Source organism: Anomaloglossus baeobatrachus, chromosome 9, assembly GCF_048569485.1.
Source record: "Anomaloglossus baeobatrachus isolate aAnoBae1 chromosome 9, aAnoBae1.hap1, whole genome shotgun sequence".
Taxonomy (NCBI): domain Eukaryota; kingdom Metazoa; phylum Chordata; class Amphibia; order Anura; family Aromobatidae; genus Anomaloglossus; species Anomaloglossus baeobatrachus.
The window spans coordinates 47,029,752-47,055,923 of NC_134361.1; the positions used below are offsets into that span (position 1 = coordinate 47,029,752).

General features: G+C 44.2%; 1 protein-coding gene across 3 annotated transcripts in view; it reads right to left on the minus strand.

Moving 5' to 3' along the window:
- Positions 1 to 3,394: 3,394 nt before the first annotated feature.
- DMPK (DM1 protein kinase) overlaps positions 3,395 to 26,172 on the minus strand; it is a 46,699-nt gene continuing 23,921 nt past the window's right edge. Inside the window, exons 3-15 of one of the 3 annotated variants that reach the window (XM_075322609.1) lie at positions 24,593 to 24,676; positions 24,387 to 24,482; positions 19,324 to 19,472; positions 19,135 to 19,228; positions 18,559 to 18,759; positions 17,230 to 17,493; positions 12,719 to 12,795; positions 10,636 to 10,738; positions 9,322 to 9,446; positions 8,055 to 8,164; positions 7,539 to 7,609; positions 6,361 to 6,435; positions 3,395 to 4,325 (exon numbers count right to left, since the gene is read on the minus strand). In XM_075322609.1, the coding sequence (XP_075178724.1) occupies positions 4,239 to 4,325; positions 6,361 to 6,435; positions 7,539 to 7,609; positions 8,055 to 8,164; positions 9,322 to 9,446; positions 10,636 to 10,738; positions 12,719 to 12,795; positions 17,230 to 17,493; positions 18,559 to 18,759; positions 19,135 to 19,228; positions 19,324 to 19,472; positions 24,387 to 24,482; positions 24,593 to 24,676 (1,536 nt within the window). In that variant the 3' untranslated portion in view covers positions 3,395 to 4,238. The remainder of the gene's footprint in view (positions 4,326 to 6,360; positions 6,436 to 7,538; positions 7,610 to 8,054; positions 8,165 to 9,321; positions 9,447 to 10,635; positions 10,739 to 12,718; positions 12,796 to 17,229; positions 17,494 to 18,558; positions 18,760 to 19,134; positions 19,229 to 19,323; positions 19,473 to 24,386; positions 24,483 to 24,592; positions 24,677 to 26,172) is intronic. The other 2 variants (XM_075322610.1, XM_075322611.1) reach the window with 2 other exon arrangements.

The window sequence follows — 26,172 nt, forward strand, 5'->3', positions numbered from 1 at the left end:
GCCCGTCCGCATTCCTGGCTGTCACAGCGAGTCCTATAAATAGGTAATTATGATAATTACCAATAAAATGCCAATGGCAGCTGCAGCTATTAAGACATACCGATGCGGCCTCAGGCTGAGTTTGCTGAAACTGATCCAAACAGATTGGACAATGATGTAATTTTGTAGAACAGGGTGTAATTAAAGGGGTTGTCCTATACTTTTACATTGATAGCTTATCCTTAGGATAGGTCATCAATGTTAGATCAACCGGGGTCCAACAACCGACACCCCCACCGATCAGTTGTTGTTAGTGTCTGTGGCAGCAGGAAATGCTCAGTTCCGGAGCTGCTCCGTCTTCTGGTAGTGGCCATGACCGGGTACTCCACATCTGCTTCTTGCTGCTCCGTCTTCTGATAGTGGTCCATGACCGGGTACTCCACATCTGCTTCTTGCTGCTCCGTCTTCTGGTAGTGGCCGTGACCGGGTACTCGACATCTGCCTCTTGCTGCTCCGTCTTCTGGTAGTGGCCGTGACCGGGTACTCCACATCTGCCTCTTATTGATCTGAATAGGAGGCAGATGTGCAGTACCCAGCCGCGGCCACTATCAGAAGACAGAGCAGCTCTGAAACTGAGCATTTCCGGCTGCCGCCGCCGGCACCAAGAACAGTTGATTGGCACGTGTGCCGGATATCAATGTAAAAGTAGGGGACAACCTCTTTAAGTCTTCACCACATATCACATTTTTTTTGCAAGATGAATATGCCATCTGGCTATGAGCATATGTTACATATCAGCTGTGGACTTCTGAAATGCCAAATGGTTCCAGAGGTGGGACGGACACCGATCAAGCATTGGAGCTAGGACCGGGTGACTTTAATCTGCTCTTTGGTATTCCCCATAGTCTTTATTGGAGATGGCAAGCATGGCCTCCTCTACATTGAACTTTCCAAGGCAGGTGTTGTGAATGACATCTGAGTGGGTGCTGGTGTGGAGCGCCCTCTGGTGGCCAGGAATGGTAATAAAGCGGAGTTTGAATCTGTGATTCAAACAGGTGATGGAAATAATTGAGAATCCAGGAAATCCTATTTCAGATGAGCCTAGTCTATTTAGGTGAGCATTTTGTGTCTGGCGGCCGCCGGTGATAAATGTTTCCTGCCTGCTTCTAAGATGGCTGGGAGTTTTCCCTTCTGTTGCTCCTATTTATTTGGTGCCTGAATCTACCCCAGATAGGTTTACTGTTTCTGTGCTTAATTGCTGGATTTGCACTTAAGAGTGTTTCTGCTTATTCCATTTGGTTCTGTGTTTGGTTTCTTGTATGTGAGGATCTGTCTTTCTGCTTTTGTGAGCAGGGCAGTTCCTCCAGCAAGAAAGGGAGCTTGCTCCCTGTTCATGTTTGGAGTATTTGTACTTTAGAATATTTTTTATTCTGTGATTTTGTTTTTCCCATTATATTTGCAGTTCAGTTTAAAGTCTCTGGCACAAGAGTACCTGATATAGTGGGGGAGAGATCGTGTGGTCTCAGAGTTTTTTCCTATCAGGAGATTGGTATTTTTTGCAGGTTTTTTTGGAGGCTGCAATCAGTTATCTGTTCTGTCCTGTTCTATCTAGTAAGTCGGGCTTCAACTTTGATGATCTGTATTTTCTATCTGTGCATTTTGTTTTCTTACATCACCGTCGTTTACATGTTGGGGGCTTGCTATTTCTTTGGGGACTGCTCTGAGGCAAGTTAGGATTCCTCATTTCTATCTTTGAGGTGTAGCAAGTTCCTCCGGCAGTGACGAGGTATCTAGGTGTGTTAGGAACATCCCACTGCTACTTCTAGTGTTGTCTGATAGATAGGGGATTGCGGTCAGCTTAGTTTCCAACTACTCTTGTGGTTTTGTTTTTTCCTGATTAATGGGATTTTCCGTGATTGTCCACGGTTACTAGATCATAACAGCAGGATCGTATGTACTGTATATATCCTATGGCTATTCCATACATTTCTGAGATGGGAAATTTAACCTTCATACATCAACATATTGAATACAGGAGGAGATATATCAATTTAGTGCAAATAGGAACATTTCTAAGGTGTGCTGGTAAATGATTGGTTACAGGAGATTCCCTTCATTTTTCCATCAGATTTTCCACAGTACCATGTCCATCATAGTAAACCGTGCGTGAAGTGGGAGTATTACTACTTTTAAGACATAAAAAGTTCACAGTTCATTCCGAGACATGGCAGATTGCTGGAAAGGATGCTTTACGCAGAAATGGTGCTCAATGCGGTACTATGTGATGTCTATCTCTGCGTACGTATTCTCATGTGTGTGTGTCTGTGCCAAGACTGTGACAGTGAAACCAATCACACGTCTGCAAATAAAGATAATCACATTATTGCAGAATATTAATATGAACTACAACTCCCAGCTGTCTAGTAGTCTATTACCTCCCCCAAACTTCACTCCTGGTCTACACATAACACGCAACTTATGGTCTTTGTCCTTCCATTAACACTCAGAATCTGTGATGGAGTCACTTCCTGCTTCCTGTAGTGGGAGGGGACTAAAACAAGTCTGTGTAGCACAGAGAGGAAATCCCCTGTATAGTAGGAGGGACTTTGTATGACCATGTTAGCTAAAGGTTGGTTACCCGGGTAGAAAAACTGTAAAGAGTCCACAAAAGAAGGAATGGACTTGGATAGGTTAGTATTAGGGATGATCGAATACTTCGATTATTTGGCTTCGCGAATATTTTCCGAATACCTCACTGCTATTCGATGTGCAATGCAAGTCTATGGGAAGCCCGAATAGTTCCGAATAGTTGTTATTCGGGTTTCCCATAGACTTACATTGTGCATCGAATATTCGCGAATAGTCGCATAGCGGCGAGGTATTCGGAAAATATTTGCGAAGCCGAATAATCAAAGTATTCGATCATCCCTAGTTAGTATTACTAACTTAAAGAGGACTAGTCACCAGGATTTTCATTTATAAACTAAAGCCACTGCTATACTGGCGATATCAGGCTGATTCTATACAGACCTTTAGTTGTGAGATCGGATGTATAGTTCCCGAAACATAGGCAAGTAAATTTTGTGAAATGCACTGTTATTTGATTAATAGGTGCAACGGAATATGTAATAGGTGGGTCGGGTTTTTCTAGTTATTCCCGCCCCTGTCTGCTGCCTGGTCTTCCTCCCTCCCCCTGTAATAACAGAGACAGGGGGAGGAAGGACAGGCAGCAGACAGGGCCGGGAATAACTAGCAAAACCCGACCCACCTATTAGATATTCCGTTGCACCTATCAATCAAATAACAATGCATTTCACAAACTTTACTTGCCTGTATTTCAAAAACTATACATCCGATCTCACAACTAAAGGTATGTATAGAATCAGCATGATAGCGCCAGTATATCACTGGCTTTAGTTTATATAGGAAAACCCTAGCGGTTGGTCCTCTTTAAGAATGTCCCTGCAGTCTGAGATTAGCTGGGCAGCCTACAGGTATTGTTTATACATGTATTATTCCTTAATGTAGTATACACAAATGCAGTTGGTTGAGGCATCCTCCTGTACAGACACAATAAAGGGCCCTTAAGACTTAAGAGAACTTAATGGCTATTTCCATCTCCAATAGCCTATCCCAATATGTAGTAGGTGTAATAATAATAATATTAGCAAATACCTCCAATTAGAAATGTAGTATAGTTCTCCTGATTAGCCATGTCTCTTACCTCATGTGCAGGGCATTAGAGCTTAGGTATCCATGGTTACATCAACTCATATAGTGAGTTAGTTACTTGTGGTCATAACCATAGATACCTAAGCTGCAATGCCCTGCACATGAGGTAAGATACATGGCATGATACTTGTGTTTGATGAATAAGATTCACAAATTCTACATATTTATGCTAAAAATTAAAGTGCACACGTTCTGTAAAGATAAAGAGAGGGAACTCAGAATCGTCTGATTTGGGGGGCCGTGATGTACCCCAGTCCAACAATGCATAAGTGTAATGATATCAATATATCCTATATCTAGCAGGAAACACAGCCAAAATGAAAATTATTAGGACATAAACTTTGGTTTCGGTAAGGTTGGGTAAAACAAACCCCCTCCAATGCATTTGTTCAATATGAGGGGCACTAGACTCCGGGACACATGGTAGTTAGGGGTCATCAGATGTTTTTGAGACATCCTTTTTTTTTTTTTTTTTTTACTCCTCTATATTATTCACTTTTTGGAAACTGGAATCTGAAAGATAATACTCAGAGGAGTGGAGGCGCCATCCACTTCCAGGACCACATGCTCAGGTGCAGGAGGTATCCCACCCAGTCACAGTTGGGTTTAAGAACCTGTAGAGAAGACAGCGACAAACAGATGAGTCAATTATTGAAGGGTCAGCTCGCTTAAAAAAAATTACTAAAAATTTCCAAAGCATAAAGGCGACATTAAAGGGAGCCTGTCACCAGATTTGGCCCCTATAAGCTGCGGCCACCACCAGTGGGCTCTTATATACAACAGTCTAACATGCTGTATATAAGAGCCCAGGCCACTCTGTATAACGTAAAAATCTCTTTATAGTACTCACCTAAGGGGCGGTGCGATGCAGACTGGTCGGATGGGTGACTGGTCGTCCCTTAGGTGAGTATTATAAAGTGATTTTTACATTATACATTGCGGCTTGGGCTCTTATATACAGTATTCTAGAATGCCGTATATAAGGGCTCACTGGTGGTGACCGCAGGTTATAGTCGCCAAATCTGGTGACAGGTTCCATTTAAAGGAAATTTATTATTAATTATTTATTATTTATTATGTTATTGGAAAATATAAAAAATACACAAAAAAAATAAAATTAAAAAACCTATGATTAACTACAGAGGTGGTCAGTAACCTAGACAATCATTAGTGAAAAATCTAAATTCCATGTGTTCTTAAAGGGAATCTGTCACCAGGTTTTTGCTCTCCCATTTGAGAGTAGCATAATGTACAGACAGAGACCCTGATTCCAGCGATGTGTCACTTAGTTATCTGTTTGCTGTCATTTTGATAAATCCACAGTTTTCTCTGCTGCAGATCTAGCAGTTATCTGAAGGTGGAGCTCTATAACCCCACCTACACCACTGATTGGCAGCCTTCTGCCCACCCATATAAAGTGTACACGGAAAACTGCCAATTGGTGTTGGGGGCGGGGTTATACACAGTTTATAAATATGCTGGACTAATCTACTGCTGATGAAATTCTCAGAGGAGATCTCATTTATATGTATACAAAGGACTGGCACATGACTTATTCCTTCCAAAGACAATACTAAAGACCAGGGGGCACTCACTGCGAGTGGAAGAAAAGCGATTCCGGCAGCTAAATAGGAAAGGGTTCTTTACAGTTGGAGCAGTCAGACTGTGGAATGCCGACCACAAGAGGTAGTAATGACAGATACTATAACAGCTTTTAAAAAAGGGCTGGATGATTTCCTCAGTACACAACATTATCGGTTATAAATGACAATGACAAAATGTATAATTGCTGGAGGAAGGTTGAACTAGATGGACCAGGGGCTTTTTTCAACCTGCATAACTATGTAACGAATAGTGATTTTATCAAAACTACACGAATCAGCCCAGTAAGTGACACATCGCAGGAATCAGGATCTCTGCCCCTTTGTTATGCTGCTGTAAGATTAGGATTCAAAAACCTGGTGACAAATTCCCTTTAAGAATCGAGAGGATTTTTAGCTAAAAGTAATCAGAAAAGCTGCTTATTTTAACAAACACTTTGCAATTTTACTAATTTAATAAGATGAGACCATATCTTTAATTTTGGCTTCTTGTCTGGGGTCTGAATTATTGGACTATGAACTGGGCATTGGATTAATTTGAGGACTTCTTAAGGATTTGCATTTATTTAGAGGTCTGGTCTGAGGCCTAGATTACATTTGGAATTTAAGGTCTGGATAGATTTTAGGGTCTAGAATTTTGGGAACAAAGGGCATGTTAGACTGGCAGGTGCGCCTCAGCCGCTTCTAATCTCTGGTAATGTTGTATTTTATGACTAAAACTATTTTTCCCTAGAATATTTCCATAACATCAAACGCAATGGAGAGGCTACCATTTTAGCTGGATTTCCTGCCATATAAAGTGATTTAGGAACCATAGATAGATCTCCTAGATCACAAAATTGCCTGATTGAACACAGAAGAACAAAAGCTAGCACAGGACGCCAGGTTCTGCGCTATGCAGCCAGAATCATTGATCACACATATATGTCCCCACTCCCTGATACTCAGGGACAATGATTCCAATGCCACACAGACAAACAAAGGATTTGGGTGAGAGTCACCCGTCTCCAGACAGGACAACACAATAGGTGACATGCACGTGACATACCCGTGAGAAGAGCAGCATGTGACGGTGAACTGGTGTCACTAAGGGGTGGCAATAGGAAGGTATACAGCTATCTAGCTGAGAGAGAAGACAGACAAAGGTTCAGAGTCAGATCTGGGCCTTCAAGATTTCCATGGCTTCATCATTTCTACTGCTTCTATTGTCCCCACAAAATATCACTTTACAAAGTCAGGCCACCCCAACAACCAGTCTAATGCTAATGTCACAGAGTGTTTAGCTCTAAACTTGCATAGTGTCATGGTGGTATCTGACACTGTTCACACTGCAAAGTCTGACACTCCTCACTATACCTCCTTTGGTGCTCCTGAGTTACACAGACAGGCTCAAGCGTCGACCAGCTGTGTTCTCATTAGTGATCGGGCTTGCAGGAGTTAATTTCTCCAAGCCTGCTGATTACCTCTTGGATCACGTGTTGTGAGAGACCTATCTAAATCACTCCCCACCTTTTTAAGGTGGAGGAGCCTGTCTTCCCATGCCAACTATAGCTTTTAGCTAAACCGGTCCATGTTCTGTTGTATCCCAGTCCTGCTGGTGAATGTATTGCTATGTGCATGGAGTTCTCGTTTCGTCTCGTTGTTTCCCCCTGTTCTTATTTTCCTCCTTATCAAGTGTTGTCTAATACCTCTGTGTGAGTGTGCTGTGTGATCGTGTTTTGGTTTTCCCGGTTTGTCCTTATCTGTGAGTTCTACCATTCCTGTCCCAGCCCTCCCCTGGGGTGAGGGAGATGGGGTATAAGATCTGGGCTGTTTAGGAGCAGGGCAAAGAAGGCGGCCCAGACATCATCACCATTACATGTATCTCTGGGATCAGGGACAGCTAGGGCCCCCCCTAGCCTGAGGGGCAGTTTAGGAGCCCTGGTCCCCGATTATCCCATCACACCCTGTGATAGCTAAGCTATGTCATAAAGAAGGCCCTAACTGAGATATAATTCTTTTATCTTGCCCCTGTAGAGATGTAAAGCCCACCTTTGTCTAGTAATTTTAGATATGCAATGTCATCCACCCAACCGACTGACAACCAAAGTACCCTTGTAGCTCGATTTGGACTTTATTTCCAACATCTGGTCCTACTCGCAGCACTGTCACCCTCTCCTTCTAGTCTCCATCACCCCTAGAATACAAATCCACCAACTTGACTCCCAATTCCCATAGGAATCTCACTTGTCTAATCCTAGAGGTAGGTTCAGATGTCTGTTTGCAGGTGGCACATCTTCGAGGTAGGAAATGTTTTTCTGCAAGAGGTTGGATGGCAGATATCAGAGACTTGTCATAGCAGGAAGATAAATATATATATTACACATACAGAAGACAGGTATAGGATGAAGACTGAAGGTTAGATAGAGATAGATGGTGAAATACATTAGGAATAGTCAATATAGCAGGGCAGCAGTGTTGTACATAGAAGGTAAAAAGAATCAAGCATGTAGCCAGTACCAGACTGCATGGTGGCCAAGGTTGGACCTTTTGGTGCCATTGATACCTATGGTTGAAGCCTCCTAAGAAGTCACTCGAGTGCTGCTCCACTGGAGTATGCTCACCATTAGCAATGACTGAATGATGTCCTAGCAGTGTTCACCACAGAATCAACAAAGCCCAAAGGCCCTCAGCTGAGATGCTTGGATTATACCTAATGTGTACAAACCTTTCATGTGTAATTAGGTTGGTTCGTTTCCTCACCTCTCTCCTCTTCCTCGTCTCCACCACCCTCTTTATCCTTCAGTTGCAGCTCCAATGAGCGAATTTTGCTCTGAAGTTCAGAGTTCAGCTGGTCAGCTTCATATAGGCGACTGTAGATGGAAGAGTGAGACAGTAATTCTAGCAGTAGCCTACCAAACCCATGTTGGTGAGACGAACTCTAGTGCCATCTATTAAAAGGGCCACTTTTGACTTTTAGGATTGCTACTTGCAATAGGTGGCTCTAGACTTCATCTCCTTCCTCCCAGAGGAGCATTGCAGCTATAAGCCTCCTCACCACTGACAGCCAGACTGGTTTGTCAGTCTCCGCAAGGAGAATAGTTTTCTCCTTAGACCCCACTTTAGCTTCTCATAAAGCTAGATCAGACCTCATACTTTGCACTGACGAGGAACAATCATCCTGAAACACCATTTCTGCAAATTGTGGTTCTGATCTGGCATAAATCCTAGCTCATATGAAAAGGCTTGTTAAAGGGCCACTTTTGACTTTTAGGATTGCTACTTCCAATAGGTGGCGCTAAAGTTCGTCTCCTTCCTCCCTGAAGAGACAATTTGAATATTTTCCAGAGGAGGATTGCAGCTATAAGTCTCCTCACCACTGACAGCCAGATTGGTTTGTCAGTCTCCGCAAGGAGAAACATTTTCCCCTTAGACCCCAGTATAGCTTTTCATATAGCCAGATCAGATCTCATACCTTGCACTGACAAGGGACAATCATCCCGAAACACCGTGTCTGCAAATTGAGGTTCTGATCTGGAATAAATCCTAGGTCATATGAAAAGGCTTGTTAAAGAGACACTTTTGACTTTTAGGATTGCTACTTCCAATAGGTGGCGCTAGAGTTCATCTCCTTCCTCCCTGAAGAGACAATTTGAATATTAAATAGGGTAGGAGAACTCTTTGGGTGGGGGCCCGTTGGTAATTCTACAATTCCAGGGTCAAGCTTTAATATCTCTAAGCCCCAGCATGTTAATGATAAGGAATTTTTAGCATGCCTCCGCTCCATACAAATCCATGGTAGGCCTCAACTCAGTCCCGTTGACCAGACAATTACTGATCTTTTTGTACAAACTACATCTCAATAGCATATAGAGTTAAAAACTAAAAAAACCCCAACAAAAACAAAAAAAACAACACTACATAGTAATAGATAAAGCAATCAGCATACATTTTGAAAAAAATAGATGACTGTGCCCAAATCAGGAGTGTCCCCCATGTATTCTCCATTTGACATATAGAGGATTCTCACCTGGCCAGGCTCTGATTGGCTGCTTGTAGTAAGCTAATTTCAGAAGACAGCGCCTCCCTGGCCTCGCCCTCACTCTGCAGAGCATCGCGCAGCTCAGACAACAGCGAGGGATTCAGATGTGATTCCTGGAAGTAGAAGATAATATTCTATCACTGTGCCTCAATCAGATATATCACCCAATGCTAGACACTAAAGGGGGCTTTACACGCTACGATATCGTTAATGTTTTGTCGTCGGGGTCAAGTTGTTAGTGACGCACATCCGGCGTCATTAACGATATCGCAGCGTGTGACACTGACCAGCGACCTTAAACGACCTCAAAAATGGTGAAAATCGTTCACCATGGAGAGGTCGTCCCAAACTCAAAAATCGGTAAGGGTTGTTTATCCAGGTGGTTCATCGCTCATGCGGCAGCACACATCGCTATGTGTGACACCGCAGGAGCGAGGAACGTCTCCTTACCTGCCGCCGGCCCCAATGCGGAAGGAAGGAGGTAGGCGGGATGTTACGTCCCGCTCATCTCAGCCCCTCCGCTTTGATTGGCCGGCCGCTTAGTGACGTTGCGGTGACGTCGCTGTGATGCCGAACGTCCCTCCCCCTTGAAGGAGGGATTGTTCGGCAGTCACAGCGCCGCCGCCGACCAGGTAAGTATGTGTGACGCTGCCGTAGCGATAATGTTCGCTACGGCAGCGATCACAAACAATCGCATGCTATCGCTACAAATTGCTAGCGATATCGCTACCGTGTAAAGCCCCCTTTAAAGCAGTCACTAACAATTTAACCCTTGTTTTTACTAATAAAGCAGGCGGATTTTAGGCTATGTGCCCACGGGACCTTGTACCTGCGGATATATCCACAGGTATGTCCGCAGGTTTCCCGCAGCAGCTCCATGGAATTCACAGCTATCCATTGCTGCAGGTTTCCAACAAAATATCTGTGGAAAACCTGCGGACATTCATGCGACTTACTGTGGAAGTCCCGGCCTCTATCTCCATAAAGGAGAGCCGGGAATTCCGCAGATAATTCCGCAGATATTTCCGCAGGAATAATTAACATGCGGTTATGTGCAGCTGCGGGACATCCGCAGAATATTGCGCAACCGCACATACCGCAGCATGGACACAGCACTCCCCATTTCCCATAAGATAACATGGGGAGTGTCGGTACTTGCTAAAACCTGCGGATTTATCTAGAAAATTCTGATAAATCTGCTGGTTTTCCGTGGCAAAATCCACAGGTACATTGTCCCGTGGGCACATAGGCTTACAGTGATTTTATATTGAATTTGTTGATTGTATTATATACTTTACTCACCAAGTTCTCCCCATGGCTCATTATTTGCAGATCTGGATGTGTTTTTAATTTACATGCACATGTGTTTCTTAAGTTCCCCCAAACGTGATCCCTGCCGTCATCCCTAGAAGGGGCACACAATTGTGGTATGTTACCAATATTTCATTTTAAAAGAGAAAAAGTTATTTGAATATTTACAGTTCCGTAATAACAGAGTTACTAATGTTCTTGAATTTATTGGGATTATTCCAAATTTTTGGATAAGTCTGGGCAAACTCAACCCTGATCAAAAAAAAAAAAGGGATGGGGTTTGTGAAAACTCTGGTAATAATTACCTGACTTTCCAGTTTGGGGCATTTTCAGGGCAGTCCCTGCGGTCAGGACTAAAGCTGACCATACACTTTAGATAGCTTTCGGTAAAATGATCGTTTGGCTGACCGCTATTTCTGTCAACTCCCCCATAGACAGGAAAGTTTGGCTAGGCAAACCTGTGTAGTCTATGAGAGAGACACCGCCAAACAGCAGTTTAGCTCACCACTGAGCAAAAGGATCGGCCTTGGAAATTTAACAGGTTGCATCCTTCACTTCCCTCGACATCATGTCTCAAAGGACAATCGGACAATCAGTAGTTGGCCGGCCACTCCAGCCAAAATTATTTGTTTTCTAAAGCGTAGGAGGTGTTAAGGCATTGTCACAAGGGACTATGGGGATAGCGGGAAACCAGGGCCCCTAAGCTGACCCTAAGACTAGGAGGCCGTGTGCTATCCCTAATGGTAGGGATATCTGAGACTCCTTCCTTCCTGGCCATGCTCTTGACCAGCCCTGATCTTATACCCCCTCCCTCAGGGGTGCTTGGAGAAGGGTGTGATTTAACTCACAGAAATAGACAAACAGAGTAAACCAAAACTTTGTCACACAGCACATATAATACAATAAAATATTAGGAGGAAAACAAGGTCAGGGAGGAAACAACAATACGATCGGTAACTCCACAACAACACCAAGCACAAAGCAACTCTTTCTGGGACACAACAACTCACAGACCAACACAGCATTAACTATAGTTGGCATAGGTAGAAGATTTCCTCTAGCCTAAAAATGAGAAGTGATTGGCTTCCTTACAACATATGAGCAAAGAAGAATAACGAGCAGACTAGCAGAGGTTAATTCTTGCTAGCCTGTCTATAAATGAGCAGACAGCAGGTTGACGCACGGGTCTACTTGAGTTGATCAGATACCAGAGAAACCATCGGATGCCATGTGAACAGAGCCTGACACTGCCAGCCATGACAGTATGTTACGTCACCGCCAGAGTCTGCTCCAGCGACTTCTGCTCCGATCGCCAGGCGACGCCGTGTTCCTACCGTGGATAGTGCTGGTGATGGCAGAGGAGTCAATGCCAGCGGCACCGGTGGGCGCAGCCTCCGATCATCCACTGGGCTGGGTTAGCTTGGGATCTGCAGTACCGCTGGCTGACTGTGGGTGGCATGTGTCTTCCAGCTGAAGTTGCCAGCATTCAGTTACAGCCAATGGGAAGACACCGCACCCTTCTTATTCCCCCCTCCTATCACATGATTACTGCCAGATATAGTTCTGATTTTCCTGGCTCCTGTTATGTCCTATTCTGTTGGTGATTCCTGTGTGCTGACTTCTGCGTGTTTTCTGACTACCCTCCTGCCTACTGTTTTTGTACCTCGCTGCCTGATCCGGATTTGACCTCTGCTACGTTTTCTGACTACGTCACTGCCTGCCGATTCTGTCCCTGTTCCTCAATTCCTGGTTTGACCCTGCCTGACTACTACTCTCATCGGACTGCAGCCTTCCACAGGTAGTGATCTCCTGGGCCCTGTGTAATTCCACATCCCTGTATAGGGGTTAAAGGGTTTCAGGGTTCTGGGGGTCCTGCTTGGTGAGTGGCTTCCCTCTAGCCTCCCCTTTACAGCCCATCTGAGTCTGTGGATCCAGGCAGGCGTTACACAGTAGGTAAGTTTGGTGCAAAACTCCACGTGACAGACATCCTCATTTTACCAAGCAACAGTTTGTTAAGTATATGATAGGTCATATCATAAACATCATACAGAAAGATCATAATGCTCTTACTTACCTAAATGTATAGGAGTAGCCAACAAAGGGAAGATTGACACCAAGAGGAGAGCTGTCCCCAACATCGGATATGGTTTCCTAAGAAGCATATGGTAAACATATATAATACATAGTGAAATTAAGGAGCTCCTCATATCAATTCTCTATGTTTATGAGACCACTTATCCTGAGAATGAGGGTGAATGGTGTTGTCGTGAAAATGGGGGACCACTGCTCCTATTGACAGTGAATGGAGCCATGTTAGTGCCTGATCATTATCGATTCACTCACACAGGGGACTTAGGGACCACTGTTATCATCAGTAAGGGGATCCAGCAGTCAGACCCATAGTGGTCATATCTGTATCATTTATCCTATGTATAGGTGATGTATATTATGTGTGTATACAGCGGGTGAAATAAGTATTGAACACATCATCAATTTTCTAGGTAAATCTATTTCTAAAGGTGCTATTGACATGAATTTCTTACCAGATGGCTGTAACAACCCATCCAATCCACACAGGGAAATAAATCAAACTAGATATCCATAAACGATGTTTAATAATGAGAAATGATAGAGGGAAAAAGCATTGAGCACGCTTTCTGAAATGTATTCAACACTTCGTACAAAAGCCTTTTTTTATATATATATATATATATATATATATATATATATATATATATATATATATATATATATATGTATATATACCATATATATACAGTACAGACCAAAAGTTTGGACACACCTTCTCATTCAAAGAGTTTTCTTTATTTTCATGACTCTGAAAATTGTAGATTCACATTGAAGGCATCAAAACTATGAATTAACACATGTGGAATGAAATACTTAACAAAAAAGTGTGAAGCAACTGAAAATATGTCTTATATTCTAGGTTCTTCAAAGTAGCCACCTTTTGCTTTGATTACTGCTTTGCACACTCTTGGCATTCTCTTGATGAGCTTCAAGAGTTAAGAGGTATTCACCGGAAATGGTTTTCACTTCACAGGTGTGCCCTGTCAAGCTTAATAAATGGGATTTCTTGCCTTATAAATGGGGTTGGGACCATCAGTTGTGTTGTGCAGAAGTCTGGTGGATACACAGCTGATAGTCCTACTGAATAGACTGTTAGAATTTGTATTATGGCAAGAAAAAAGCAGCTAAGTAAAGAAAAACGAGTGGCCATCATTACTTTAAGAAATGAAGGTTAGTCAGTCCGAAAAATTGGGATAACTTTGAAAGTGTCCCCAAGTGCAGTGGCAAAAACCATCAAACGCTACAAAGAAACTGGCTTACATGAGGACCTCCCCTGAAAAGGAAGACCAAGAGTCATCACTGCTGCGGAGGATAAGTTTATCCGAGTCAGCAGCTTTAGAAATTGCAGATTAACAGCAGCTCAGATTAGAGACTAGGTCAATGTGACACAGAGTTCTAGCAGCAGACACATCTCTAGAACAACTGTTAAGAGGAGACTTTGTGCAGCAGGCCTTCATGGTAAAATAGCTGCTAGGAAACCACTGCTAAGGACAGTCAACAAGCAGAAGAGACTTGTTTGGGCTAAAGAACACAAGGAATGGACATTAGACCAGTGGAAATCTGTGCTTTGGTCTGATGAGTCCAAATTTGAAATCTTTGGATCCAATTATTGTGTCTTTGTGCGACACAGAAAAGGTGGACGAATGGATTCTATATGCCTGGTTCCCACCGTGAAGCATGGAGGAGGTGTGATGGTGTGGGGGTGCTTTGCTAGTGACACTGTTGGGGATTTATGCAAAATTGAAGGCATACTGAACCAGCATGGCTACCACAGCATATTCCATCCGGTTTGCGTTTAGTTGGACCATCATGTATTTTTCGACGGGACAATGACCCCAAACACACCTCCAGGCTGTGTAAGGGCTATTTGACTAAGAAGGAGAGTGATGGGATGCTACGCCAGATGGCCTCCACAGTCACCAGACCTGAACCCAATCGAGATGGTTTGGGGTGAGCTGGACCGCAGAGTAAATGCAAAAGGGCCAACAAGTGCTAAGCATCTCTGGGAACTCCTTCAAGACTGTTGGAAAACCATTTCCGGTGACTACCTCTTGAAGCTCATCAAGAGAATGCCAAGAGTGTGCAAAGTAGTAATGAAAGCAAAAGGTGGCTACTTTGAAGAACCTAGAATATAAGACATATTTTCAGTTGTTTCACACTTTAAGTATTTCATTCCACATGTTTTAAGTCATAGTTTTGATGCCTTCAATGTGAATCTAAAATTTTCAGAGTCCTGAAAATAAAGAAAACTCTTTGAATGAGAAGGTGTGTCCAAACTTTTGGTCTGTACTGTGTGTATATATACACACATACATACATACACATATATATATATGTGTGTCACTGTCCAAATATTTATGGACCTAACTGTATATATATAATATATAATCGCAAGTGAATGTGTATGTATATATATATATATATATATATATACATACACATTCACTTGCGATTATATATATATTATATATATACAGTTAGGTCCATAAATATTTGGACAGTGACACAATTTTCGCGAGTTGGGCTCTGCATGCCACCACATTGGATTTGAAATGAAACCTCTACAACAGAATTCAAGTGCAGATTGTAACGTTTAATTTGAAGGTTTGAACAAAAATATCTGATAGAAATTGTAGGAATTGTCACATTTCTTTACAAACACTCCACATTTTAGGAGGTCAAAAGTAATTGGACAAATAAACCAAACCCAAACAAAATATTTTTATTTTCAATATTTTGTTGCGAATCCTTTGGAGGCAATCACTGCCTTAAGTCTGGAACCCATGGACATCACCAAACGCTGGGTTTCCTCCTTCTTAATTCTTTGCCAGGCCTTTACAGCCGCAGCCTTCAGGTCTTGCTTGTTTGTGGGTCTTTCCGTCTTAAGTCTGGATTTGAGCAAGTGAAATGCATGCTCAATTGGGTTAAGATCTGGTGATTGACTTGGCCATTGCAGAATGTTCCACTTTTTTGCACTCATGAACTCCTGGGTAGCTTTGGCTGTATGCTTGGGGTCATTGTCCATCTGTACTATGAAGCGCCGTCCGATCAACTTTGCGGCATTTGGCTGAATCTGGGCTGAAAGTATATCCCGGTACACTTCAGAATTCATCCGGCTACTCTTGTCTGCTGTTATGTCATCAATAAACACAAGTGACCCAGTGCCATTGAAAGCCATGCATGCCCATGCCATCACGTTGCCTCCACCATGTTTTACAGAGGATGTGGTGTGCCTTGGATCATGTGCCGTTCCCTTTCTTCTCCAAACTTTTTTCTTCCCATCATTCTGGTACAGGTTGATCTTTGTCTCATCTGTCCATAGAATACTTTTCCAGAACTGAGCTGGCTTCATGAGGTGTTTTTCAGCAAATTTAACTCTGGCCTGTCTATTTTTGGAATTGATGAATGGTTTGCATCTAGATGTGAACCCTTTGTATTTACTTTCATGGAGTCTTCTCTTTACAGTTGACTTAGAGACAGATACACCTACTTCACTGAGAGTGTTCTGGACTTCAGTTGATGTTGTGAACGGGTTCTTCTTCACCAAAGAAAGTATGCGGCGATCATCCACCACTGTTGTCATCCGTGGACGCCCAGGCCTTTTTGAGTTCCCAAGCTCACCAGTCAATTCCTTTTTTCTCAGAATGTACCCGACTGTTGATTTTGCTACTCCAAGCATGTCTGCTATCTCTCTGATGGATTTTTTCTTTTTTTTTCAGCCTCAGGATGTTCTGCTTCACCTCAATTGAGAGTTCCTTAGACCGCATGTTGTCTGGTCACAGCAACAGCTTCCAAATACAAAACCACACACCTGTAATCAACCCCAGACCTTTTAACTACTTCATTGATTACAGGTTAACGAGGGAGACGTCTTCAGAGTTAATTGCAGCCCTTAGAGTCCCTTGTCCAATTACTTTTGGTCCCTTTAAAAAGAGGAGGCTATGCATTACAGAGCTATGATTCCTAAACCCTTTCTCCGATTTGGATGTGAAAACTCTCATATTGCAGCTGGGAGTGTGCACTTTCAGCCCATATTATATATATATAATTGTATTTCTGAACATGTTTTTGTAAACAGCTAAAATAACAAAATTTGTGTCACTGTCCAAATATTTCTGGACCTAACTGTATCTGCAACAAGTGAAAATCCCTTAGGCCCAGTGCCCACGCTGTGTAGTTTTGACGCGTATCTTCAGAAATCTGCCGCAAAATCTGCATGTCCATTGTGAAGCCAGCAAGTTTTTGTAAATAGCTAAAATAACAAAACTTGTGTCACTGTCCAAATATTTCTGGACCTAACTGTGTATATATATATATAGATAGATAGATAGATAGATAGATAGATAGATAGATAGATAGATAGATAGATAGATAGATACACACACACACAAGTATGGCTTTGGTTTAGTATTGATTCATTCAATGCAAAATTTGGCAGATAATTCAAAATAAAAATTCCATAATAGTGAGGAAATAATACATAAAGATACTCACCCCTCCCCCACTGATCATTTCTGATAACTGATCTTCTACAACATCAAAATTAGAGGTGTCTGTGGCGCCCCCTGACTCAGGAATAAAAGGTGGAGTGAATTCTCGCAGTCTTTCCCAGTCAATTTCAACAAAGAGTGGATGGCTTTGGAAATCCTGCAGTCCACCAATGCCCAAGCGGGACTCACGATCACAAATTAGGGATGAGATGAAGTCTAATGCCTCTGGTAGTAGATCATCCGCTGAGGAGGGAAAGTTAAAGTTCTCCTGGAGAAGAAATATAAGAGTTAAATGGAGCTGCTTTACAGAACATCCAACTACCATCATAAGACCCACATCTTGCAGAAGTACAGGTAGGAGCACAGAATTACATAGTCTAAAGCAGACTTGTCAATATGGACCTAGGTGTCTGGACCTCATAGCTGAAAAAGTTCTAAACAATTAGGTCATATATGTCTGAACTAGGTTAGAAAAACAAAACCATGCTTGGAAGATGGGAAGAGGAGTCTGTACATTTCTCAAGGGTGGAAGACAGCACCACCACAGGAAAAATATAGTATTACTCCTTGCCCATTCAAGTTATTGAGTTGCCTGTGAAATGCAGGAAAGATCAGAGCATCAGGAAGAGAAGTATCCTAAACAAAGACTCTCCCTGTACTATCTCTGAGATCCCTAAGGGGTACTTTGCACGCTGCGACATCGCAAGCCGATGCTACGATGCCGAGCGTGATAGTCCCCGCCCCCGTCGCAGCTGCGATATCCTTGTGATAGCTGCCGTAGCGAACATTATCGCTACGGCAGCTTCACATGGACTCACCTGTCCTGGGACGTCGCTCTGGCCGGCAACCCGCCTCCTTCTTAAGGGGGCGGGTCGTACGGCGTCACTGCGACATCACACGGCAGGCAGCCAATAGGAGCAGAGGGGCGGAGATGAGCGGGATGCGCGGTGACGCCGGTAGGAGATGTTCCTCGCTCCTGCGGCTTCACACACAGTGATGTGTGCTGCCGCAGGAGCGAGGAACGACATCGGACCATCGCGTCAGCGTAATTATGGATTACGCCGACGCTACACCGATGATACGATTACGACGCTTTTGCGCTCGTTAATCGTATCATCTAGGCTTTACACACTACGATGTCGCCTGCGACGCCGGATGTGCGTCATTTTCAATTTTACCCCACCGACATCGCACCTGCGATGTCGTAGTGTGCAAAGTACCCCTAACAGTATGTATAAAAACATGAGTTGTCCAAACTGGACAGCCCCTTTAAAGAAGGTCTCGAAAAGTGTCGTAACGCAGTCTGGTATACCAGCAGTTTGAGCTGACTTACTTTATAGTGAAGAATCTTTCCATATGTTTCCACAACAGATTCGGCATAAAAGGGAGGGTGGCCAAAGAACATCTCGTAGGCACAAGCCCCTATAGACCACCAGTCACATTCAACGCCATAGGACAAAGTATGGTCTTCAAGAGCGAGAAGAATCTCAGGAGATAGGTAGTCTGGAGTCCCAACAGCAACAGAGCAAGACACCTTCAAGAAAAGTCAGAAGTGTTTAGTAAAACCTGGTGTGTTCGTGTGGACGGGGTCAAGGAGCAAACCTTAGACTTAACATACTGTGCCAGTAGATGTAGAAACGTGGCACTCAAGATCAATGTGAGTGGTTTTTATTGTGAAGAACTTGTGACAGTGCCACAGACAGCGGTGGTCACAGCATCATACCCAGCTATGCCGCTTGCCACGCTACTACACATTCTAAGGACCCTCTGCATGCACACTGATGAAGGTCTTGTGACCGAACATCTGTGCTTGCGCTGGTCCAAGTTCTTCACAATTTACTTGAGACGGTTTTGGACCCTACTTGTGCACCATCCCAGAAGTGCCGTGTGTATCAAGTCATTAACATACCGTGCCGTCTTGGCGTAGTTTCAAACAGGAACCAAAATCACCAAGATGAATATGGCCTGAGCGGTTTAACAGCATGTTATCTGGCTTTATATCTCTAAAGAAGAAAAATTAAATAATTCATTAACAAATTATGATTTTTAGGTACATGGGTCATTAAAAACTTCTACATTTTTTTTGCATATCTCTGACCTGTGTATGTAGCCCAGAGAGTGGACAGAATCTACAGCCGTGACCATCTCAGCCATGTAGAAGATTGCCATGTGTGGAGGAAAACCATCCGGGAACTTACTGAGCAGGGAGAGAAGGTCACCTCCCACATAATAATCCATCACAAGGTACTAGGAAAAGAATAATAAGTCATATGCCTTCCAAAACCACAAAAAGATATAAAAAAAAGAAAAAGGTAATGCCTTCTTCATTGTTATACTCCCAGGGACCAGTAAACGGAGATGTAGGGTGCTTTTCTGAAGAGTCCTCACAATGGAAACCGAGTCCTTTCTGTCTATTCAACTTACATGGAGGAAATAAGAGGAGCTCATGGGCCTCGATGAAAAATCTAAAACAGAGGCCATTGAATGGTCACTGGACATTTATACTACTGGTGAGAGAAGGACTTATTGGAGTAATATGATTATTGGAGGTCATTCCATTTCACAAAACTGACCAAATGAAAGAGTAACAGTTTTTAGATCTGTATTGGGTCCCATTGCTGGGACCCCCAACAATAACCAGAACAGTTGATCTACGTCTATGGCATTGACAAAGCTAGCTGAGTATTATCCCCTGTTCTCCCTACACCCTCTCCACTCCAGTCCCCTATTATCAGTGATGGTTCCACACAGATCTAAAAATTGTAGATAGGTGATCATTTTTGTAGAATGGAATAACCCTTTAAAAGGAACCGGTCATCTGATACATGTCTCCTGTCAACTGGTAGCATTAATCACATACTGCCTGTGTAAGTGCAACTCTGTATGTCTTATACTGAAAGGCTGCAGCGCTTCCAATAAAACATACTTAGAAAAGCCGGTCAGGGACAATGTGCCTCGGTTGACTAGTTTGAGCCAAGTCCCTGGTGGTCTCTTCCGTCCCCAATCCCCTAGACTCACAGATTTGTCCCTATGCAGACACATAGCGAGAGACCTGTCAGTCTAGGAATGAGAGTCAGGGAGCAGTTACCAGGGATCTACCTTGGACTAGTCATCTGAGATGCAAAGTCCCGGCTGACTTTTCACAGTATGTTACTTCTAAACACTGCAGGTGACAGGAGAATTTCTTGTTTATCAATCAAGGAAGCCATCTGCTCTTGTTAAGATTTTATCCTTATATATGAGGAGACAGCCAGCGTTGGACTGGCTACCAGAGGAATCTCCAGTAATGCCAGGCCTGGATTCAGGTACCTGCATTGCACTCCAGAGCTCTCACCTGAGCTCCGGCGTGCAGCCTAGACTGTACCGCGAGCGCCGAGTGATTGATTCCCCGGCGATTGCGGTTCAGTTCATAACAGCTGCAGACAGGCTGGGCTGCACTCCGGTGCTCTAACCTGAACTCCGGAGTGAAGCCGGCCTGTCTGCAGCTGTCATGAACTGAACCGCAATCACCGGGGAATCAATCACTCGGCGCTCGCGGTACAGTCTAGGCTGCACGCCGGACCTTAGGTGAGAGCTCCGGAGTGCAATGCAGGTACCTGAATCCAGGCCTGGCATTACTGAAGATTCCTCCGGTAGCCAGTCTAACGCTGGAGACAGCTCATAAGCACCTTCCAGGTTCAATAGGCAAGAGTGTCTGTTTTACAAGGATTAAATCTGTGTTTTTATTGCAATACATTCAAAGGAAAAAGCTGCTAAAATCACATATTATAACAGCTTTGAAACAAGTCTCTTAATTTCCAGCCCACCAGATAAGGAACTTGTATCAATAATCTACTTTAGAAAGTGTGTTGTTTGAACTTGAATAAATCTTTCATCTCCTGCAATATTGCCTAGACAAACAAAGTCTGCGGGTATAGCTTACACTCTCCCTCTTCATACATCAGTAAATACAGAATAGTGAGTACAGAGAACAAAAATTACTTCTAATATTTAGCTATTAATACGAGACTAGAATTACTATAACAGCAGGGTTTTAAAGTAAATAATAAAGAGCTGCAATAAGACAGTCTGATTCACACTGGTCGTGGTTCAGGCAGCATGAATCAGATGACTGGTTCCCTTTAATTCCTACCAATATGGTATTTGAGCATGTTAAAAGAGATTACTGTTTTGGTTCTAAGGCCCTGGATTCATCAAGACTGTTTTTTGTGCACCTTTCGTGGTGAAGGTCTGTGCTAGATTAAGTTGTGCCAAAGTCTTTAGGGATGTTCACATATTAGTCTTAATGAATTTGGCACACATTTCAGCTGCTGTGTAAAATTAGCATTATTTATATTATTTTGTGGTGTAATTCATTAGGTTTTTGTTAATTGATATTGTATATTTAATACCTGAAGAATCAGCCCCTGAATTGTAAACACTGTCTCACTGTACCTTCTTCTACTGATATAGCAGGCAAAGAGCACTGTAGATCTCAGCTTCCAAGAGCCATACAAGTAATGTAACGTCAGAGGTAATGGGAGAAGTGGAATCAACTGCAGTCAAGACTTAGGTGGGACTAAGTTTTAATACTAAACACAACCCATGGACAGGTGTGGCACTCTTTTCAGAAAAGAAAAAGTTTTTCTAATTTCAGGCCAAACTTTTATGTTTACCTCTGAGGAAATCACACGTGACGAAACGCGCGTCGGGGACAGAGGCACACGGGACTAATTGGCCTACGACCAGGTAACATCTTTACATTCTGTATTTGATTACTGCCATTACCACCACTGTTGGTCTTTCATAATAAGCATCATATATATGCTACTCACACGTATTTAATAATGATTGTGTTGATTATTTCACTATAACATTAATGCATGGCCCTTAATATACAAACTTTTTGTCCTATATCCTGGTATTAGACATTACCTAAGTTATATACAATATTGGAATTTGTCTACATACTATTTATAATTACAGCATACTGGTTTCTGTCTATTTTCAGGATATTGGCTATTTTTTGATAATTTGTCACTTGTATGGTCCTTTATTTCATATCCTGTGTTGCCTTCTCATAAGGAAACCCTGTCTGTTAATGCACTTTATATATTAAAACCACTGTACAGGGGTGGGGGGAGGTCGGGAGGGGGGTTGGGATTCGAGGAGATACATCATCTCCTCGAATCACAATCGTGCTGGCTCCCCTCTCTCATTATCTGTAATTTTGTAATTTAACATAATCATAATGTATTGTATTATATGATTATTGATTACTAGAAGGTGGCCCGATTCTACGCATCGGGTATTCTAGAATTTACGTATTGTGTAGTTAATTTATGATTTTTGTTATATATATAGATGTTGTTGTGTGTAGTTGCCAAGTGTTTGTGTAGTGCGCTGTAAATGTTCTGGGTGTTGTCTGCGTGTGGCGGGGGGTGAGAGCGGTGTTGTTTGTGTGTTGCGTTGTTTGTGGAGCACTGTGTGTCTGTAGCGTTGTGTGTGTGTGTGGTGCTGTGTGTGTTGCGCGGTTTGTGTGTGGGTGTGTGTGTGTGTGGAGTGTGTGTGTGTTGCGTTTGTGTGTGTGTGGAGTGCATGTGTTTTGGGGGAGGTATGTTTTGTGCAGTGTGTGTGTGTTGTGCGGCATGTGCGTATTTTTGTGTGTGCCGCAGTGTTTGTGTGTTGGGTGTTGTGTGTGTGCGGCGTTGTCTGTGTGTGTGGGTGTCTGTGTAGGGCGGTGTTTGTGGTTCCAAGTGTGTGTGTGGTGTGTTGTGCGGTGCGTGGCTGTGTGTGTGTTTTGGGGGGAGGTGTGCACCCCCCATCGTGCTCCATCCCCCATGCTGCGCACCCCCCATCATGCTCCATCCCCCATGCTGCGCACTCCCCATCGTGCTCCATCCCCCATGCTGCGCACCCCCATCGTGCTCCATCCCCCATGCTGCGCACCCCCCATCGTGCTCCATCCCCCATGCTGCGCACCCTCCATCATGCTCCATCCCCATCGTGCTCCATCCCCCACGCTGCACCCCCCATCGTGCTCCATCCCCCATGCTGCACTCTCCATCGTGCTCCATCCCCCATGCTATGCACCCCCCATCGTGCTCCATCCCCCATGCTGCATCCCCCATCGTGCTCCATCCCCCATGCTGCACAACCCCCATCGCGTTTCATCCCCCCATTCTGGGCACCTCCATCGTGCTCCACCCCCCATGCTGCACCCCCATCGTGCTCCATCCCCCATGCTGCACCCCCCATCGTGCTCCATCCCCCATGCTGCGAACCCCTCAGAGAGGAGTATAATAGGAGGAGTATAATAGGAGGAGTATAATGGGAGGAGTAGTCCTGGGGGGGTGTACAGGTGCCCAACGTGTGCGGGGGGCGTGGCCTCACGGGCATCATGTGAGGGGGGCGTGGCCTCGTGGGCATCGCGTGTGGGGGCGTGGCCTAGCAGACATTGCATGCAGGGGCGTGGCCTAGCGGGCATCGCGTGGGGGGGCGTGGCCTAGCGGGCATCGCGTGCGAGGGCGGGCCTGGCCAAACGGTTAATCCATGCAGGGGCGGGGCCAGCGGGCATCGCGTTCGGGGGGCGGGGCCAGCGGGCATCGCGTGCGGGGGTGTGGCCTAGCGGGCATCGCGTGCGGGGTGCGGGCCTGGTCAAACAGTTAATCCATGCGGGGGGCGGGGCCAGCGGGTATCGCGTGCGGGGGGCGTGGCCTAGCGGGCATCGCGTGCGGGGGGCGGGCCTGGCCAAACGGTTAATCCATGTGGGGGGCGGGGCTGAGCCGAGCGGCCAATCCGTGTGGAGGGGCGGGGCCAGGCTGAGCCCAGCAGCCAATCCGACGGTTGTCACTGTAAGGATACAATTTTGGAGCAAGACAGACAGACAGACAGACAGAATAAGGCAATTATATATATAGATATGTTTTTGTTATTAAAATCTAATAAAAAGAAGGTTAAAAAAAAAAAAATACAGTACAGAAGATTATTTTTAATGTATTTAGTAAAATATATTTTTTTTTAAATCACCGTTTTCTTTTATGTCGCTTTGATCCCCACTAGTTGATGGTTCCTTCTCACTATTTGAGACACAAAACTTTTAAGTTGTTTGCACTCTCTTAAGGAACTACGGGTCAATGCCTTCACCCTAGTGTACTTTTGTAGTATTAATAAAAAACCTACAAGATAATTATCATCCTGGAAGGCAAAGTGCAACTGTGTGATCCATCTCTTGTCTCCATTCACCAGAACTTCTCGCTCTTCTCTAAAGCAGGCAACCTAGACACAGAACATGGAGAAGAACGTGACTTTTTTACTTTCTGTCCTTGGTCTTTCCTCTGTCCCACTAGTCCCCACACACCATCCCACTACATGTCCTCTCTTCTCACATCTGATCTTTTCAGAAGGTCCCACTTGTTCATGATTTTCAGGGCGTAAACTTGAGCATTGCTTTTCTTCCGCACAACTGCAACCTGAAGGAAAGGCAAAACATCACCAGAATACAGATTAGGAATATCTTCCAGAAACCAACATAATGTTGACATGTAGTGATTTTGCAAAGTTTTTTGCTTCAATTTTTTTGTATGTAAATTAAAATATGCTTTTTACAGTATAAGCACTATGAGATTTCAGAAAGCTTTTTTTTTTTACCCGGCAATTATCTGGGAGGTGGAACACCTGAGTAATCAGCACCAACATGGAATCCAGTGCTGTCAATCAAACTGCTAGCTCAGTAAAGCGGGCTTTACACGCTACGATATATCTAACGAGATGTCGGCGGGGTCACGTCGTAAGTGATGCACATTCTGCATCGTTAGTGATATCGTAGCGTGTGACAGCTATGAACGAGCAGAAATACTCACCTTCTCGTTCATCGCTGACACGTCGCTCATTTTCTAAAAATCGTTGTTCATCGTTCCCGAGGCAGCACACATCGCTCCGTGTGACACCCCGGGAACGATGAACTGCAGCTTACCTGCAGCCGCTGGCAATGCGGAAGGAAGGAGGTGGGCGGGATGTTACGTCCCGCTCATCTCCGCCCCTCCGCTTCTATTGGTCGGCCGCTGTGTGACGTCGCTGTGACGCCGAACGTCCCTCCCCCTTCAGGAAGTGGATGTTCGCCGCCCACAGCGAGGTCGTTCGGGAGGTAAGTACGTGTGACGGAGGGTTACAACATTGTGCTACACGGGCAAGAAATTGCCCGTGCCGCACAAACGATGGGGGCGGGTGCGATCGCAAATGCGATCACACGATTAATTGAAACGTGTAAAGCAGCCTTTACTTAGGAAAGCGCCGCAGAGCATCTCCAAAGGCAAAATGCTCTGCACAAAGGAATCGTAACAGTACCCCCACTTCAAGGGGAGGCCACTGAACCCCCAAGTTTCTCAGGCCCTGACCAAATGACTGGCTCTCACCAAACGAGCCAGAACCCAAGATCTCTCTTCGGGTCCATATCCCTTCCAATGAATCAAGTATTGAAAGGAATTCCGGACCCTACAAGAGTCAACGATCATCTGTACCTCATACTTCAAACCTCCGTCAATGGTAACAGGAACAGGTGGAGATAAAGGAGTCAAGGCTGAGGGAACACATTTTTTCAACAGGGACTTATGAAACACATTCGGGATATGCAAAAACTGAGGCCATCAGCACAACTACAGAACCAGAGAATACAACTGGCGAGGTTCGGGGCGAGCAAACTCAGCAAAAAAGCCTAAGCAATTATCTGGGAGGTGGAACACCAGAGAGATCAGCACTAACATGGAATCCAGTGCTGTCAATCAAACTGCTAGCTCAGTTACTCAGGAAAGCGCAGCAGAGCATCTCCAAAGGCAAAATGCTCTGCACAAAGGAATCGTAACAGTACCCCCACTTCAAGGGGAGACCACTGTACCCCCAAGTTTCTCAGGAAACCTCAGATGGAAGGCCCTGACCAAATGACTGGCTCTCACCAAATGAGCCAGAACCC